The sequence below is a fragment of the Erythrolamprus reginae genome, chromosome 2, assembly GCF_031021105.1.
Source record: "Erythrolamprus reginae isolate rEryReg1 chromosome 2, rEryReg1.hap1, whole genome shotgun sequence".
In the NCBI taxonomy this organism is placed as follows: Eukaryota; Metazoa; Chordata; class Lepidosauria; order Squamata; family Dipsadidae; genus Erythrolamprus; species Erythrolamprus reginae.
The window spans coordinates 153,732,008-153,750,958 of record NC_091951.1 but is presented as its reverse complement, the minus strand read 5'-3'; the positions used below and the strand labels follow the sequence as shown (position 1 = coordinate 153,750,958).

The 18,951-nt window shown below is 37.4% G+C and overlaps 1 protein-coding gene across 4 annotated transcripts in view; it reads right to left on the bottom strand.

Annotated features, from left to right (window-relative positions):
• The window catches only part of MYCBPAP (MYCBP associated protein), a 43,442-nt gene extending 32,815 nt beyond the window's left edge, over positions 1-10,627 (bottom strand). For 3 of the 4 annotated variants that reach the window (XM_070739993.1, XM_070739995.1, XM_070739996.1), the window contains exons 1-5: positions 10,356-10,499; positions 7,460-7,587; positions 5,708-5,864; positions 2,721-2,827; positions 1,307-1,487 (exon numbers count right to left, since the gene is read on the bottom strand). In XM_070739993.1, the coding sequence (XP_070596094.1) occupies positions 1,307-1,487; positions 2,721-2,827; positions 5,708-5,864; positions 7,460-7,587; positions 10,356-10,404 (622 nt within the window). In that variant the 5' untranslated portion in view covers positions 10,405-10,499. Of the gene's footprint in view, positions 1-1,306; positions 1,488-2,720; positions 2,828-5,707; positions 5,865-7,459; positions 7,588-10,355 lie in introns of all 4 variants that reach the window. The other variant, XM_070739992.1, reaches the window with a different exon arrangement.
• Between the last annotated feature and the right edge of the window lie 8,324 nt (positions 10,628-18,951).

Sequence of the window (18,951 nt, the reverse complement as noted above, 5' to 3'; positions counted from 1 at the left end):
GAAGGCAGCAAGGAGACATTTTGGTGTGCCTCTTTCTGTTGTTTCTAGCCTAATCGTTATCTTTATTGCCCTGCTTAACCATTTTCAGAAACTGCCTCTGAGTTAAGCCTTGTTACATTGTAATGCAGTTAATGGTTCTTGGCAGTATACCAGACTAGCTAAAGCCACTTCTCTGGAGGCTTTTTTTTATTAGGGGTTTGACTTTTTTTTAAAAAAAAAGCTTTTTACACTGCTTTAGTGGTTCCTGGCATTGTCCTTTTGGGTGTATTTCCAAGAGGTAGTATGCAACACTCTGATTTTTTTATTGCCTTTCTGGGGGCATGTGATTTTTCATTAAATCTGGATGATTTCCTTAGAATATCTTGTGAGGTGAGTGAGGCCAGCTATGTGGTGCAAATGGATCTAAGGATTGCTTCTCTAGGGTGGGAAAGGGTGCTCTGTCAGTTCACTGTCTCCTGTCTATGGGGATTCTTCAGTCATCCAGGTCATGGTTGTCCCAAAGGTGCTTTTTTTATAGAGGCAACTGGACTTTCTTGGTTTCTAGTTGTGTCTTGAAAAAGCACCTTTGTAATAGGAGTCTCTTTCATTGCCTCAGAGTGGCCAAGGCACATGATTTCTCACTGATAATAAGATTAAATAATAATAATTATAAGGCTTAGTAACATGGCACTAGGCTTGAAGTTTATTTAGATATCTGTGATTTAGAAATCACCCTGCCTGATTTGTAATTCCGGGTTGAAGGTATTGCTGATCAAAAGGAAGTTATTCAAACAGAATGGTTAAGGTTTTGATGTTTGCTGTGACTGTCATCGATCTTCAGTGTATATTCCCCCATTTCTAATCTAATTTGTCATTTAGGGCAGTTTTGTACAAGAAAAGCAGCTTTTTGTATTTTTGTACAGGTAGTTCTTGACTTACAACAGTTCAATTAGTGACCAGTCAGTTACAATGGCAATGAAAAAAAAGTGACTTATGACTATTTTTCACACCTATGACTATTGTGGTATCCCAGTCATGAGAGGCCAGGTGAGGTGAAGCACCCTCTACATGAGTGACATTGAGTTGGCCATTCCCACCCAGCCACATGCCCACCCAGCCAAATCTATCCAGCTGATCATTATGGCAGAGAACCGGTTATTAAATTATTTGAATCCCACCACTGAATCAACCTCATATCGATCTTTTCACCCTTGAAGACTGACAGTTTTATTTTCAAAATTGCCCAGAACTTCCCTCCAGAGATCATTGCTAACAATAAGATGTATCTGCCACAGGCACAGTAGTAGATCTTATATCACACATATACCACACAGCCTTTTTTGTTGCTTCCTCCTGAGTGTCATGTTGCGCTGCCAGTTCTGAAGGGCCTGGTGCTGAGACGGAGAGTCCTGGATTACTTTCTTTTCTTCCTCATGCTTCTTTCTGTAAGTGCCAAAAACTGAGATTGCACAAGAAAGCTGTGATTCCTCAGGAATCATTCGCACTATCTGAAAGGAAACAATGACAAATTCAGAAAGGCATGACAATGTCCTGATAGGTAGCCTAGCTAATTATGTTATCTTTTCATGCTGTCTGTATGTGTTGTGGTCTGCTAGTGGCCTGTGGAGCTCGTAACAGAGTCAAGGCAGTGAGGAGGCTGTGGAGGAACTTGGGCCAGGCCTGGAGTCTGGAGAAGGCTCAGTGTCAGAGGTAGAGTTCCAGCCTGGCCATCTGCGAGATCTGTGCTGACTCCAGAGCCTGATACGAGTGAGGCAGGAACAGGGGGGGGCCTGTTCCCAATATGCCCATGTGCAGAAGGCACTAACAGTTACAGAGGAAGGCAATAACAGTTACAGAGGAAAATGACTACTTGTGGGTAAGGCTTAGAGATGATTGGCCCCTCCCATGGGCTATAAAAGTGGAGCAAACGGATGTGCTCACTGCAGGAAGTAACTTGGTTCACTTCATGCCTCAGCATTTCTGACTCTGTGTTTGTGTTTGGCCTAGCAAAGCTACTTGCCAAGTAGGTCTTTGGCATTATGTCAAGAGAGATAAAGGTTGGTGATTTCAGCCTTCTTCTGAAAGTCTAATGTTGGACTAATTAACATTGTTTGGGAGTTATTACAGCTGGGAATGAACATAATTCACAGCCATTAAAATAAAAAGAGGTTTTTAGGATTCTGTGCTTCATTATTTATCAGGAAGCCTAGTCAGAACAGCATGATCCATGGCACTGCTCTTGAAGGAGGGCTCCTGAATTGCTGTTGAGATGTCCTTCAGACATATTGATGAGATTGGGTGATGATGTTCTTTTAATAGCTTCATTCCATACTAAATCAATTAGCCAACATATGGATAAACATGCTAACATTGTTCAAAAATGGGCTGCTTTGGCACAGAGAGGAAGAACAGTGGAAAAATCATATAAACGTAAAGCAATAGCTGAAAATGCAAGACTGAAATAATGAAAAAGTAGCATAAGCCCTCATTATATAAATTTGATACATTATGAAAAACAGACCAAAAGACTAATGCAGGCCCAGAATCACTTCAAAACAAGAAGGATGGCATTTAGTAAACCACCAATTTTTTAAAAAATACTATGGAAATGTTGATTTGGATTAATATATTCACAATACTTTTGCATTTTAGTAAAGCTGCAGCTAAATTATGAGAATTTGTTAAATAATCACATATTAAAGGAAATATTTAGTTGATTTGCAAATAACAATAATACAAACCTGAGAGTGACCCTTTTTTATGGCTTCTTTCTTGAATTCCTGAAGAGTTCCTAAAATGCTATATTGGGTGATATATCCAAAGGTATCAACTACAGGTCCTTCTACACCTATAATAATATTAATACTTAATATATTAGAAATGTTAAATAAATCATGCACCATACACATTCTAAGACATGCAAATTGTTCTATTTCTGGCTTACAATTGAGGATCCACCATTCAGAATGTAGCCAAAAATGGCATGCACTTAGAATTTTAAAATTCTGAAACCTGAGAATTGTTCTAATTGTTCACAGTCCCTCCATATAAACAAGGAAAGGAAAGTATGCAAAGGCTGACTTCTGGAATTCTTTCCAACCCTTTTGCAGTAGTATTTGTTTGCATGTGCATACAAGGAAGTACAGGGCTTTGGTCTAGGACCCATGACCAAGGGGGGTGGCGAGGAGACTTAGAATGTAGTACAGTGATCCCCCGCTCGTTGCGAGGGTTCCGTTCCAGGAGCCCCCGCAACGAGCGGGTTTTCGCGAAGTAGCGATGCGGAAGTAAAAACACCGTCTGCGCATGTGCAGATGGTGTTTTTACTCCCACAGCGCTAGCGAGGAGCCGAAGATTGGGGGCGGGGCGGGGCGGCTGTTTGCCGCCGGCATGGAGGGCTTCCTAGCAGCCCCCCAAACCCGGGTTGGGGGTCCGGGGGGCGCTTGGTATCGCCGGTTTTGAGCTGAGCCCGGAAGCGAATTCGCTTCCGGACTCAGCTCAAAACCGCCGATAGCAAGCGGCAAGGAACGGCTTGTCTCGGCGCTTTCGAGCTGTCAGCTCGAAAGCGCCGAGACAAGCCGTTCCTTGCCGCTTGGTATCGCCGGTTTTGAGCTCAAAACCGCCGGTTTTCAGCTCAAAACCGCCGATAGCAAGCGGCAAGGAACGGCTTGTCTCGGCGCTTTCGAGCTGTCAGCTCGAAAGCGCCGAGACAAGCCGTTCCTTGCCGCTTGCTATCGGCGGTTTTGAGCTCAAAACCGGCGGTTTTGAGCTCAAAACCGGCGATAGCAAGCGGCAAGGAACGGCTTGTCTCGGCGCTTTCGAGCTGACAGCTCGAAAGCGCCGAGACAAGCCGTTCCTTGCCGCTTGCTATCGGCGGTTTTGAGCTGAGTCCGGAAGCGAATTCGCTCCCGGACTCAGCTCAAAAGCGGCGAGAATGAACGGCGTGGGCGGGCGAAGGGCGGGCGGCAGCGAGGAGTTTGCGTGGGCGGTGGGGAAACTCCTCGCTGACGCCAGCAAGAGGGGGAAGACCCAGGGAAGCCGCTGCCATCTACGCATGCGTGCCCGGCACGCATGCGTAGATGGTATTTTTGACTTCCGGGTTGAAAAATAGCGAAGTACCCTGTTCGCAATGGTTGGGGACGCAATAAACGGGGGATCACTGTACAGGTAATCTTTGAGTCACAACTACCTACAATTGGAACCAGAATTGCTGCTGCTAAGCAAGACAGTTGTTAAATAAGTCATGTCCAACTTTATGACCTTCTTTGCATAGTAGTTAAGCAAATCACAGGCAGTTGTTAGTGAACCACACAGTTGTTCAGCAAATCTGGCTTCCTCTATTAACTGGTTGTCAGAATCAGGCAGGGAAGGTCACAAATGGTAATCACATGACCCCAGAGTGTGGAACCATCATAAATACATGCTGGTTGCCAAGTACTCAAATTTTTCACAGGGAATAATCAAGATGATGTCTCCATGAATTGTCTATGTTGTTCGTACATATAGATATGCGAATTTCTAATCAAAGTGAAAGCTTATGTGCTGTGTGATTCATTTGTGAATTTTTATGGTGAAGTACGAATGCAAAATTCAAAGTTAGGCTGTGTTTCATCCCAGGTCAAAAATGGAGCAATTGATATTTTGCTAAACTGTTGCTCAATTGCCTTTTCTTAATTATTTATCCATAACTTGAAATCACGGATTTCTTCTGATTTTATAACTAATTGTCATAAAATGGAATCTGTCATGACATAAATCCATGAAATCCCTTAACATTGATCTCATATATTTGTCTCCTCAAAAAACCTCCATGCAAATTTGGACATATTGTAGAAAAATGTGAAAGAAAATATGTATTAAGAAAGCTTTCCATACAAGATACAATATGTACAAAATGTATACATCAAGAAATGTAGGTTTTTCTTGTAACTGTTGGTTTTAATTTTTTTTTTAAGGATTGCAAAATGATGAAAGATTTGATGAAATAAAATAACAAAGGATTATAGTGATTCAAAATAAATGCAGACTGATCTGTATTTACAAAATAAATAGACTGATCGTAAAGAATTACAAAATGATGAGACACTGTGATGAAATAAAACAACAAAGGAATATAGTGATTCAAAATAAATACAGATTGATCTATCTTCATTCTATCCAGAATTAATTAAAACCCCAATAATTCTGAATTTAAAAATCTGTTCAGGAATTTCTGATACTTAGCAGATTTCCCAAATTATCTATAACTATGACATTTTTTTTCTGTTCTGTCTCCATAATTCTATCTTCATCATATGATCATCAGTGAGACAGCCAGGTATGTCAAACTGGCGGGCCATGGACTGGATGCATCATGTGAAGGCCATGCCCACCCCAGCCCCGCAAAGGGGAAAAAGTAATAAAATGTCACATAGCAACATGACGTGGCAATGTTGACACCTGTGGCATAAGTCCTGACTAACTCTACTGTTAGTAAAGTAACATTTTTCTCATGTGCAAGGTTTTCTGTCAGTGTGCATACTTTTTAGTTCTGTCACTCATTATCTGAAGACAGATAGCTGCAATGGAAAGAAGCAGTCAGGGCACAATAGGGACTGCAATAGAGAAGCCAAATTTCATGCCAATTTTGTTTTCTGCTTATCAAAAGATGGACAAATGGCTCTTTTAGCACTAAATTATTTCACATTTTAACATCAGGACCACAATATGAAAATAATGGAGACAACTGTACCAGAATAATTCAGTGTTTTCTTTGATTCATCTGGGAGAGTTGGATAAGCAACCAGAAAATTAGCTTTTTTCCCAATTTCTTGTGGCCTAGTTTTGCGTACAAGGTACTTCTTGATAACAACAGGTTTCTCTTCTTGAGGAGGTTTTACAGCCCGAAGCTACATAACAAACACATATTCAATTAAACAATATTTACAATAGTTCTACTGTTGCAAATCTCATTATACTGCCAATAATAGGAGCTACCAAATTTATGCAAAAGATGGAATGAAGCTTGATGTGCATTTCTGTCCCTTTTCATGAATGAGATATAATTTTCCCGCCCTTCGTGTCAGAATCTAGGTATACACATATTTTCCAGGGTTCTCTAATCTCCCTTACAACATTTCTGGCTGACACCACACCACAGGCACCCCTTCCTTTTCGTGGCATGAATACATTAAATTGCATACACAGTACCCTATTATCATTTAAGCTTTTAATATAAATTGGAATAACGGTATTTATTTAACATAAAGCGTATATAAATAAGTATTTCCCAGGATGTTACCCATTCTTACCCACAAAGAAGGTACTATGTTTCCCATATGGATAAAAAAGAATCGGAAATATTATAACAATGTGACATACAGAAAGGCCATTTCCATACCAGTCACCTACACTCTTCTAATGTCATATCGTCATTACTGTTCCATTGGCACAATTATGATTGGATGACTCTAAAAGAGCCTACGGTAATTTTCCTACTTGTGCCTAGCCACAAACATGCCTTGGCAACATACTTTTTCTGACATGTTTTCATTACAGTGCCTTCACTTTTTTCTCCAGTCAAGGGAGAGATGGCTCTAGTACAGGTCATACTAGGTCATATATTGGAAGTTCTTGGATTCTTGTGATCTTGTCTCTTTGGCCCCTGCCTGTAGTGCAAAGCCTGACTGGAGACAGAGCTATAGGAAGAGATGACTACAAAGATAAACTGTTAACAAAATTGAAGTGAGAAACAATGACCCACAATTATTATTTTACACATTCAAGTGATGGAAGGTGCCCAACCCCACCACCCCAAGAGATGATAGCAGAGAGTGTTTAGTGACCAGTCTAGCACAGTGATGGCAAACCTATGGCACTGGTGCCACAAATGGCACGCGGAGCCATATCTATTGGCAAGCGAGCCGTTGCCCTAGCTCGTGTGTGTGCTGGCCAGCTGATTTTTGGCTCTCACAGAGGCTCTGAGAGGGCATTTTTGGCTTCCAGAGAGTCTTCAGGGGCATGGGGGAGGGTGTTTTTACCCTCCCCCAGCTCCAGGGAAGCCTTTGGAGCCTGAGGAGGGCAAAAATGAGCTTACTGGGCCCACCAGAAGGTAGAAAACAGTTGCTTCAGGCCTCCAGAGGGCCTCCGGGGAGGCAGGGGAAGCTGTTTTTGCTCTCCCCAGGCATTCAATTATAGGTGTGGACACTTGCGTATGTGCGATAGTATGTGCACACGCTCTTTCGGTACCCAAGGAAAAAAAGGTTTGCCATCACTGGTCTAGCAGCAGATTTCCTGTCATTTTACTAGCAAACGTGGCTGACATCTTCAGAGGCAACCAAACCCAGCCAATCCCTGGCTTCTGAAGATGCCAGCCACAGAGGCTATCAAAACATAAATACATTTTCTGTCTAGACCATGGTTACCAAACACTGAAACACAGATAAAGGCCATGAAAGCAACACCATGAAATTACCTGAAGTAGAGGGGGAAATTTAATGCTCACCTTTGCCAGATCTTCTGGCTTTATCGCAAGAGCCTGGATTTCATCTCCTTGCAGTACACAGCTCACAGGTTCTGGCTCTTCTTGAAGTGGCGAAGAAGGCTGCTCAAATGGCTTGACTCTTTTTTTTTCTGAAAAAAAGGACTAATTTTCTCTATGGCATATATATAGATGCATGTGTGTGTGTGTGTGTGTGTGTGTGTGTGTGTGTGTGTGTGTGTACTGTACACACATAAAAGAGACAGAGAAATGAGAGAAAGGGAGGGAGAGAAAGAGAGAGAATATACCCATATTGTCTGCATGCAATTAAAAATAATTCAGGAAGCATTCCTCTTTTTTGGTAGGCAGTTAGGGTCATAACTGCAAGTAGGCATGATCATCATTAGAATTTTTATTAGTCTATAATGTAAAAATGCATTACAAATGCCTCACATCTTAACATTTTCTCAGTCATATAGTAATTCCAATATATATGGTGTTTTTAGCCTGACCAAATCACTTTTCACATTTAATTAATTGTATTATGTATGCATTAAGAATACAATTAATTCAACATTATGCTACTTATTACAAATTCAGTTAGAAATGGTAACTTCTGAAGAGATTACGAGGGCCATAGCCAAGTCTTCGGGTGAAAATGAGCCCTCTGTTCTAAATGAAAGATGTCATATTTTGAGGTCCAAATAGAAGCTCGCAAAGCTAAATGGTAGTTCATCAGAGATCACACACATGCATAATATAGTCACAAACATTCTCTTCCTAAATTGAAGAAAGCAGACTACACAAAAGAGGGAGATAGGACTTGTCAAACAGTTGTTTTCCAAATGACCTAAACTTGCATTATGATAACTGAAGCAGGTCCCTATCAGCCCTGATCTCTAATGAGATGTGTTTCTGTTTCCTTGTACGAATATTTCCTCTATTCTCTATCATTCTTTTCTAATCCTATGGTACTTCTTGGTATAAGAAACCTGAATCAATAATGCCTCCAAACTATCAGATTAAAATTGAGCATTAAAATAGCATACATTTGAAATTCAGTTAAATGGTACAATTCAAATTGTCCATTTTTTAAAAAAATGGAAAATGCCTATGGTGGGGGTAGTCTTGACCACTGTCTAAAAGAATAGTGTTGATGGGCTCAAGACATTTCCTTTGGTACTTCCAATATAATTAGTCACGATTTCTTCATTCTGGTGCTTTCCTGCAAGTCTTTCTACACACTGATCAAACAGAAATTGAATATTATTTTTATTCTATCTTTTGCTTTAGATTATTAGATTATCTGTTCATTCCCCCCCTCCCCAGGGGTGGGCTGCTGCCTAGACAGGGGGTGGGGGACGCAGCAGTGTAGTGAAAATGGAGCTCCACCCCAGAGCACCCAATTTGCACTGAAAGTTATTGGGGAAAAAATGTAGAAGCCACGTCCACAGTGTGGTAGTAAAAATTTTGGTAGCCCTTCATTGCCCCCCCCCCATACCTTTTGTTAAAGCACATTTGCAGGATCGTTATTCATAAGCTATTTTTAATTAACTGCTTCTCTTTGACTAAAGGAAGAAAAATAACTTTTTTTTCTGGGAAGGTCACAAATGGCAAACTCAAACCATGTTTTTAGTAGTGGCTAGATATTACAAGTGACCACAGAAACTGAAATACATAGCCTGATTTTTCTGAACTTCAGTTGTTCATTTGTTGTTCTTATAATGTAGACAATATGGTCTGTTCATTCATTCATTCATTAACCACATTTTAAATTTATTTAAGACCATAATTATATTCTTTTACATTAAACACTGTTAGTCCTGGAATCTATTGCTACCATGTTGCCCATTCACTCTGTCTTCTCTCTTCATTTTGCACCCACATGCTGTGCTCTGTCCACATTAAAGCATCCAAACTAGGATGCTCAAAGCCCCTCTTGTTGCTCCTATCTGTTTTTCTAGGAATTCAGTGTCTAATCAAAACCATTCCTTATACTTTCTTTAGCCAGCCTAATGCCCATCTCTAACTATTAAATTGAGCAAACACTCAACCTTATAAAATGATTTAAATAATTTGAAATGTTTTTAATCCAATGAATTTTAGAGACTGAAGTACATTTATTTATTTTATTTATTTATTACTTAGATTTGTATGCCGCCCCTCTCCGAAGACTGAGAGTAAAGTATATTGCTCAAAATAAGTAAATAAAGGGAACACTCAAATAACACATCCTAGATCTGAATGAATGAAATATTCTCATTGAATACTTTGTTCTGTACAAAATTTAATGTGCACAACAGCATGTGAAATTGATTGTCAATCAGTGTTGCTTCCTATGTGGCCAGTTTTATTTCACAGAAGTTTGATTTACAGTACTTGGAGTTATATTGTGTTGTTTAAGTGTTCCCTTTATTTTTTTTGAGCAGTGTATATATATATGCAGTCACACAAGAGCTCATTAATCTCAAGAGTTCAAAAAAGCCTGCTGCAGTGCAGCCACTCCCATGGAATTGAAGAGGAAAGATCCAGTTCAGCATGGTAAACGTTTTAATTAAAGCTGTTTATAATAATCCCTTATCTCTGAGAGTATCGGGACAATTACAGGCAACCCACAAAGCACTATCTCTGTTTTCTCCACTACTACTGCTCGTCACTGTAACAACACTAAGCTTATACCGAAAGTGATCCGACAAGCTAAATTCTAACATGAAATTTATTAAACGGAGAGATGCATTTTCAAATGTTTATTTCTCTGGTATGAAATGTTTATTTCTAATGTCACCTCTTTTATAAACATGCTGGAATCCTCCAACGCATACTTAGGATGTATATTGCACCTGCTGCAAAAACTGGAGGGCTTTTAGAACGCCTCCCCTTCCCCGCTCCGAAGCCCCGTGGGCGCTCTTTACTAGCCTACCGAAGGGCGATCTACTGTTGCGCGATTCCTTCTTTGACATCTTGTTCATCGTGGATGAGCGCCAAGCTCCGGAAAGAGCCCGACTTATTATCCCAGGCTTGCTGCTGCGGGTTCCAGAAGCCCGAGAGCGCGCGCAAGCTTCCGCGTTCTGGTTTCCATGGCAATCGCTTCCCCCAAGCTCTAGCCTCGGGATCCACTCCTTCCCTCCTTGTGCTCCCCCAATCCCACGTGCACAGGGACGGGAGCGCCTGCAGGAGGGAATCCGGCTCCGGTCCGTCAAGCCCCCCACCCGCCCCGTCCCCCGCTATTGTGCACGCGCTTCATTGCGCACAGCTTCTAGAGTTGTTGCTGTTATTTTTTCATTAAAGATGCAAGCGAAACTCTTTGAACTTCATTCGCCTGGCTCCGCGAGCAGGAAGTGCAAATGCTATTGGCTCCGCTTATACTAATTTTGTTTTTTCTGAATAAAGTGGCCCAGGATGATTGCTATTTTTCTGGCTGACTTTCTTTTTTCCTGGTTCGTATATGGTTTTGCTCACAGGGAAATGAAGCTTTCAGAAATCAAATATCCTAAGATTTTTATTAATATTGTTTCTTCATTGCTTATTTGGCCCCTATGACAATCATTAAGTGTTGTACCACATGATTCTTGACAAATGTATCTTTTTCTTTTATGTACACTGAGAGCATATGCACCAAGACAAATTCCTTGTGTGTCCAATCACACTTGGCCAATATTCTATTCTATTCTATTCTTTATAGGAAAGGCTGTTTCCTCAGTAGTGCAGTATTCTCACAACTTGCAGCAGGTCTAATACGCGTTTTCTACTGACTATAGTATAAATGTGTTTTGATTCCCTTTTATTTTTATTTTTTTCTGCCATGGTTGTTACTTTGGTCATCCAGAGCTGGTATCCGTTCTTGTAAGCCATACAATCCAGCTCTCTATCCATGGCATTGTTATTGAAATGGACTCAAAGATGGGATCTGCCCATGTTGCCTGTAATTTTAGACTAATTATTAACTTTTTACTGAAAGTAAAAAGAAGACAGATTCCGACAAACTGAGTGGATGAAACCTACTAGATTAGGTCAACGGTCATGAAGGCAGTCTCTGCAAGCGATGTGGTACACTAAGAGCATTGCAAGACCCAAAAGATGCCTTGGTCAACTACTAGAAAAAAGAAAACTGACTGCAAACCTCCCCTGTCATTCCAATCCATCATTGGAAAAGGCTTCAGGAGGAAACCTTGAGGCAAAATACAGAGCTGAAGTCCCGGAAGCAGTTTGTGACTGTCTACAGCCACATTCTGATAACTCCTGAGATGTAGCTGGAACCAGTCATATTGGCCTTTGCCATTCCACTGGATTATTTCAGAGTCATGGAGTGGGGGTGGGGATCTGCTGCTTGGGTAACAGTCTATCCTCCATACTAACTTACCCAGGCTTCGTGCTCTCGGGAGTCCAAAGCATAATACCATGGTCTTTCAAGACTGAAGGATGCTAATGCACTAAATGTAGTAGTAGCATTTTAGCATTTCAATCTAGACTTCTTTTCTGACTTCAGGAAATTATTTTTTCTCCTTAGCCATTTGTTTTGGTATGACATAACTTGTCTTTTCAACAACTAAACAATATTCTGAAAGTCATTGCAAGTTTTAAGGAAGATACAAACTCAGCTGGGAAAGGGGGCAATGTAATCAATAAATTTGCTGCTTGTGGAATGTTATCTAGGATCAATAATTTCTGTTGTATGATTCTCACATGTAATCAGTGCCTTTTATTGTTTGATCATTTTTTTCTGAGGTATGGCATATACTGAACTGAACGTATCTATCATTTCTGTATCCTATCAAAAGACTTAACCCCCTTTAATAAATGCTATTTGCTTTGTCTGAATTACTGGGGATTCATATTTTTGTTTTGTTTTTTCAATTTTTTAAATTATTTTTTTCATAAAAACAGACAAATACATACAAACAATAAACATAAAGTGGGGGTATATTTCCCCCGCTTCTTATGAAAGTATACATTCAAATATAGAAAAAGAATACATAATTAAATATATGTTAACTATTATAGTAAAAAAAAAAAGTTAATAAATTTGAGATGAAGTTTTACAGATCTCGATGTGAGTGTTAAGTAGGGTTAGTATAACATAATTACCAAAAAATACCTTTGATATAATCTTAATTACTATAGTAAAATAGTATCAAACCTTCAAGTCAAACAATAAAGCTAAATTCAACTATTATACATCTTGGTATATTGCTTATACTTATACATACATACACTACTATATCATAATCATCAAAAAGTCCTTTTAAACTAATATTAATATTATTATCACCTAGGTAAAAACTAATACAAAGAAAAACAACTAAAGATATATCTTATTTTGTCTTATCTATCCATTTATAAACATTGTTCCATGTTTCATAAAATTTAGTATCCTCTTGATCGTTTAATCTTCTTGTCATCATATCCATTTCAGCGCAATCTAATATTTTAGCTATGACCTCTTCTTCCTTGGGGATTTCCTCCCCTTTCCAGTTTTGCGCATATATTATTCTAGCCGCAGTTAATATGTGTATAATTAAATAAAAGATTTCTTTCTTATAGGTCTGGTTTGTAACACCTAGTAAGTAAAATTCCGGGGTATTATCTATATCTTGCTTTATTATTTCTTTTAATATTTTTTCAATCATTTTCCAATATATTTTTGCTTTACCACATGTCCACCATTGATGATAGTAGGTTCCTATATCCTTCTTACATTTCCAGCATATTGGGGATGTTTTGGGAAACATTTTTGCTATCCTATTTGGTGGGAGATGCCATCTATAAAACATTTTGATTTGATTTTCTTTTAGAGAAACTGATTTAGTCATTTTCCAATTGTTAATCCATACTTTCTCCCATGTGTCTATATCTATTTCCTTGCCAATATTTCTACACCATCTTATCATAGTATCTTTTAAAGTCAACTCTATATTTTTATGAGCGATAAGTAGTTTATATATTTTCCCTATCATTTTTGTTGAATTAGTGGTAATTAAAGTAGTTAAAGGATTCTTACTTTTATTAAAAATGTAAAGAGTTTTATCCTTCTGATATCTAGATCGGATCTGGGCATAGTGCCACCAATCTATTATTATCCCTTCTTCTTGTAATTCAATTCTAGATTTAAGCTTCATCTGATCATTTAATAGTTCTTTATATCTATAGGTTATTTTCTTATCCTTTATAGACTTTGGATGTATTATTGCTTCTAAAGGAGCTAGCCAGTCTGGAATACTTAAAAAATGATTTTTCTTTATGTCTTTCCATGCTTCTAATAAGTATTTCCTCAACGTATGCCTTTTGAAATATGAATGGTTTTTGTCCTTATCATACCATAAAAATGCGTGCCATCCAAGCATTAAATCATGTCCTTCTAGGTCAAGTATTCTTTTGTTATCTAAAATTATCCAATCTCTAAGCCATGTTAATGCAGCGGCCTGATAATATAGTTTCCAATTTGGAAGGCCAAATCCGCCTCTTTCTTTAATATCTTCTAAACAATTCATTTTTATCCTTGCTTTTTTACCTTGCCATATAAATTTTTTAACTAAGTTTGTTAAAGTTTTTAAAAAGATACCCCCTGGGTTTATTGGTATTGTCTGAAAAAGAAATAAGACCTTGGGTAAAATGTTCATCTTGATTGTTGCAATTCTTCCTAAGAAAGATATTTTCAAATTATTCCACATTACTAAGTCATTTTTAATTTCTGCTAGTAATTTCATATAATTATCATTTTTTAATGTTATTGTTTTCGCTGTTAAATTTATTCCTAAATATTTTACCTTTTTTACAATCTTTATTCCAGAAATACTTTCTAATTTCGTTTCTAGTGTTTTATTCATATTTTTGGTCAAGTAATGTGTTTTGCTTTTGTTTATCTTTAAACCTACTACGTTTCCATATTGTTCAATGGTTTGTAGTAAGGTAGGAACTGTTGTAATCGGCTCTTCAATTATAAACATTAGATCATCTGCAAAGGCCTGGAGTTTGTAGGTTTCATCTCCTACAGTTAAACCTTTTATTTTGGGGTCCGCTCTTATTTTAATTAGTAAGGTTTCAAGGGTCATAATAAATAGCAATGGTGATATAGGACATCCTTGGCGAACTCCCTTATTTATGTCAAGTATTGGTAATTGACTGTTATTCAATATTATATTCGTTGTTTGTTTTGAATATATGGTATCTATTAGATTAACAAATTTTGGGCCAAATCTCATTTTATTTAATTGCATTTTTATAAATATCCAATTAACGTTGTCGAAGGCTTTTTGAGCGTCCAAGAACATCAAAGATGCCGTCTTGTCTGGGTGTTGTTCATAGTACTCTAGTATATTTATTACAGTTCTAATATTGTTTTTAATTTGTCTCCCTGGAAGAAACCCATTTTGGTCTTGGTGTATTATTCCATTTATAACTCTTTTGAGTCTCTCTGCATAAATGGCAATAAAGATCTTATAATCTACATTTAATAGTGATATAGGCCTATAGTTTTTAATCTTTTCTGGTTCTGTACCCTGTTTATGTATTAAGGTTGTCAGTGATTCTGACCAAGATTTGGGAATTTTTCCCTCAAGTCTACATAAATTAAAAGTTTCTAACATATGGTTTCTTATTGTTTCGTTGTCTATCTTGTACCATTCTGCAGGTATGGCATCTGGGCCTGTAGCCTTGTTACTTTTCTGTTTTTTAATTGTTATTAAGAGTTCCTCCATTGTTATTGGTCCATCCATGGTGGCCTGTTGATCTTCTGTTATTTGTGGTAAATTTGAAGCCTCTAAATAATTAAAAACTTCATCTTCGATAACATGATCTTTAGCATATAATTCTTTATAAAAATTATACACAATGTCTGCCTTACCTTCTGTGTCATATTTTATTTTACCATCTTTATCTTCTAATTTTTGGATTAATTTTGATTGACTCTGTTTTCTAAGTTTATACGCTAGCCATCTGCCAGGTTTATTTGCATGTTCAAAATAATGTTGCTTTGCTCTTTTGATCTTTTCAGTTAGTTGGTTTTGTTCTATAACTCTGATTTTATGTTTAATTACATTTATTTCTGTCTTTAGATCTCTGTTCTTAATATGTTGCTGCGATAAGGATTCTAATTGTTTTAGTTCATTTGTTAATTGTAAGTACTCTAATTTCTTTTCCTTATTGTGTTTTGCTGTATAGGATATTGTTAAACCTCTTATATACGCTTTAACTGTATCCCATAAGTTCTGTGGAGAAGTGTCTGATGTTTTATTAATTTCAAAAAATATTTTTAATTCCTTTTCAATCCAATCCTTATATTTCTTATCATTTAATATATACCTATTCATCCGCCAGTTGTTCTGTTTGTTGTTCATCGTCATATAGACCACTATTGGGTTATGATCAGCCCATGTATTAACGTCTATCTCGACCTCTCTTATTTGTTCTGCCACCGTTTTTGGTGCCCATAACATGTCAATTCTCGTCCAAATTTTATGAGGATTGGAATAAAAGGTAAATTGCCTTTTGTGAGGGTGTCTTTCCCTCCAAATGTCGCTTAGTAATAATTCCGCTTTCATTTTTTGAAAAGTACTAGGTAACAAATTTCTTCTTGTTTTTTTACCTTTTCCCCTTTTTTTATTACCTCCCCCTCCTGAGTGGTCTAATTGTCTATTCGCGATAGCATTGAAATCACCTATTATCAATAAATTATCAATAGCTAAATCTATTATTGTTTGGTGTAAATTTTTATAAAATGTCATTTGGTCTTCATTGGGAGCATAAATAGAAACAACCACTAGAGGTCTAGGTTCAATATCTACTTGTACAATCAATATCATACCCTCTTTATCCTTATATATTTGTTTGGAATTTATAGAATTCTTGACATACATCACTACACCTCTTTTTTTTTGGTCTGCTAATGCAGCATACATTTTTCCAATTTTGGGATTCAACAGTAATTTTTGGTTATCTTTTTTAATATGAACTTCTTGTAGTATTGCAATCTGGGCATTTTGGTTTCTAATTTTAGAAAAAATTTGCTTCCTTTTTCTTGGTTCATTAAGTCCATTAACATTTACGGAAAAGATTTTTAAGTCTTTATTCGTTGTCATTTAATAGGTTTTTTGGTTTCTCGCTGAGGTTGAACTCTTCTAGCACCTTGGTCCTGCTCTATTACTTGAGCGGTTGCCCCCAAGTTTTCTTCTTGCTGAGTTGGTAATTTTTCCCCTGGTTGCTGTTGAACTAGTTGTAGTTGGACCACTTGTTGCTTACTTGCGTAGTCGGAGTGGCCCAGACCACTCTGTTCAAGAAAGTACATGGCTTGTTCTACATTTTCCAGTTTGTACCTTGTAGACCGCCATGTCAGAGAAAGTCCTTGTGGAATAAGCCAACGGTAAGTAATGTTTTCTTTGATCAAAATTTTTGTTAGAAAGTGATAATCTCTTCTGTTTTCTCTGACACTTCTTGGAACTTGCTTTAGTATCTTTATTTCTACTCCGTGGCGTTGGGGCGGGGAGTTTCTTGAATAGTGAAGTATCTGATCTCGCAACGCCTTTCTTGTAAATTTAATATGTATCTCTCTTGGAAGGTTGTGCCGACGGATATAGCTATTCGAGATTCTGTAAACTTCATCGATTTCTCTCTGTAAAGCTATGGGGTCCTCTTGAGGTATGCCTCCAATAATTTCCGCCATAGTCACTTTTAAGTCTTCATCTTTTTCCTCTTTTATATTCTGAAATCGAAGTCCGTACGAAGCTCGTTGCATCTCCAGTTGGATAATAGATTCATCATATCTTCTGTATCTCTCATCGGCTCTCCCTTCAAGATATTCCATTCTTTTCTCATTTTTATCAGATTGTTCTTCAACTTTTTTAACACGGTCGTCACTTTCTTGAAGTGTTTGTTGGATCTGCTTTATCTGGTCTTTCATCTCACCCATATCAGCTTTCATTTGGGCCATCTCCACTTTAAATTCTGCCAAGTCAGCTTTTATAGCTTCTCTTTGTTGTGTTGCCTCCTCCTTTATGGCTTCTCTTTGTTGTGTTGCCTCCTCCTTTATGGCCTCTCTTTGTTGAGTAGCGTCTTCTTGTGATTTGACCATGAAGTCCTTCAAAGTATTCAAAGTCTCATGTATAGTTGCAAGATTGGACTGCATTGTTTTGTCTTTGTCTTTGTCTTTGGTAGACATAGTTAACACTTGATGCGAAGGAGAAGAGTGCGGTGAGACTTGTGGAGATAGAGTAGTTGGTGTAGTTTGTTTTTTTGTTGTTTTAACAAGGGTTGAGGTGTGGGACATTATCAAATTAGAATCCACTATTTCAAATTTTAAGGTTAGTTTCAATTTTATATGTAGTGAAAAGGAAAAAAAATTACTATAAATTCCAAATCTGTTCAATATATTTTGTTTCCCTTATAATATGACTATACCAATTCAATAACAATTCAATTAGTAACAGAATTCAAGAAAGGAAAGGAGAGAAAAAAGAAGGAAAAAGAAATATTATTATTTAATGCCACAGAACAGAAGAACAAGTGCCTTTTCAAGTAAAAAGAAGACAAAAAGTAAAAAAAAAGGGAAGGAATATCAACTATATATAAAAAACAAAAGAAAAGGAATTGGAAAGGAAACTTTAGGAGGAGGAAAGAAAAAAGGGAAGGGAAAAAAAATGAAGTAAAAAGAGTTGTTCAAAAAGAGAAGGAAGGGGGGTAGTATTTTAATTCAGCTATTTAGAATAGAGCAGGAACCCAAGGTTTTTTAACAATGCATATAGTTCAAACCAAGCTTCTTCTAGTAATAAAAATATCCAAAAATAGAGAAGAAAGTCAAAGAGAAATCAGGGGGAAAAATAACAGATAATTATTCAAAGACACAATAACAGTATTGTATACTTAAGTTCTTCTTATAAATCCTGTAGTTTTGCTAGGAAGTAAAAATGAAAATCCAAATCTCAAAGGATAAAGTTATATTTGATGTCAATTCAAAATTCAAAGAGTAAAACAAATCCAAAGCTTGCTTGTATTCAAAATGAAGTCAGTTTATTTTCCAAGTTCAAGACAGGAACAAAGAACAAAGAAACAGATCCCAAGATGGAGTCAAGTTTATTTCGGTGCAGCAGGCAGATGTTAAACCAAAGAGTTCTCAGCAAATAATCCAAAAGGTGTCAGCAAATAATCCAAAGGGCTCAGCAAGTATTCCAAATAGGTTAATCCAACAATAAGTAATCCAAAAAAGAAGTGATTTCAATCTCTTCTAGATTCCATTTAGTTCATAGTTATTAAGTTATTTCATATTGTAAAAAGGAGCAGCAGAAGGAAAAAAAAAAAAGGCAGCAAGACTGTATTCCTCCGCTTCAGAAATTAAGTCCAGAACATTATGATTTTAAAAATCTATCAGCAACAAATTCTGGTCATCCCTAGGAATTTCCTTTTGCAGTTAAAATTTTCTAAATAGTCATATCAAATTTAAACTATTTTATTAAACCATAAAGTCAGAAAATTATTTTATAGGTTCCAAAATTCACGTTCAAGATGGAAAAGTAAAAGTGAAAAAAAGA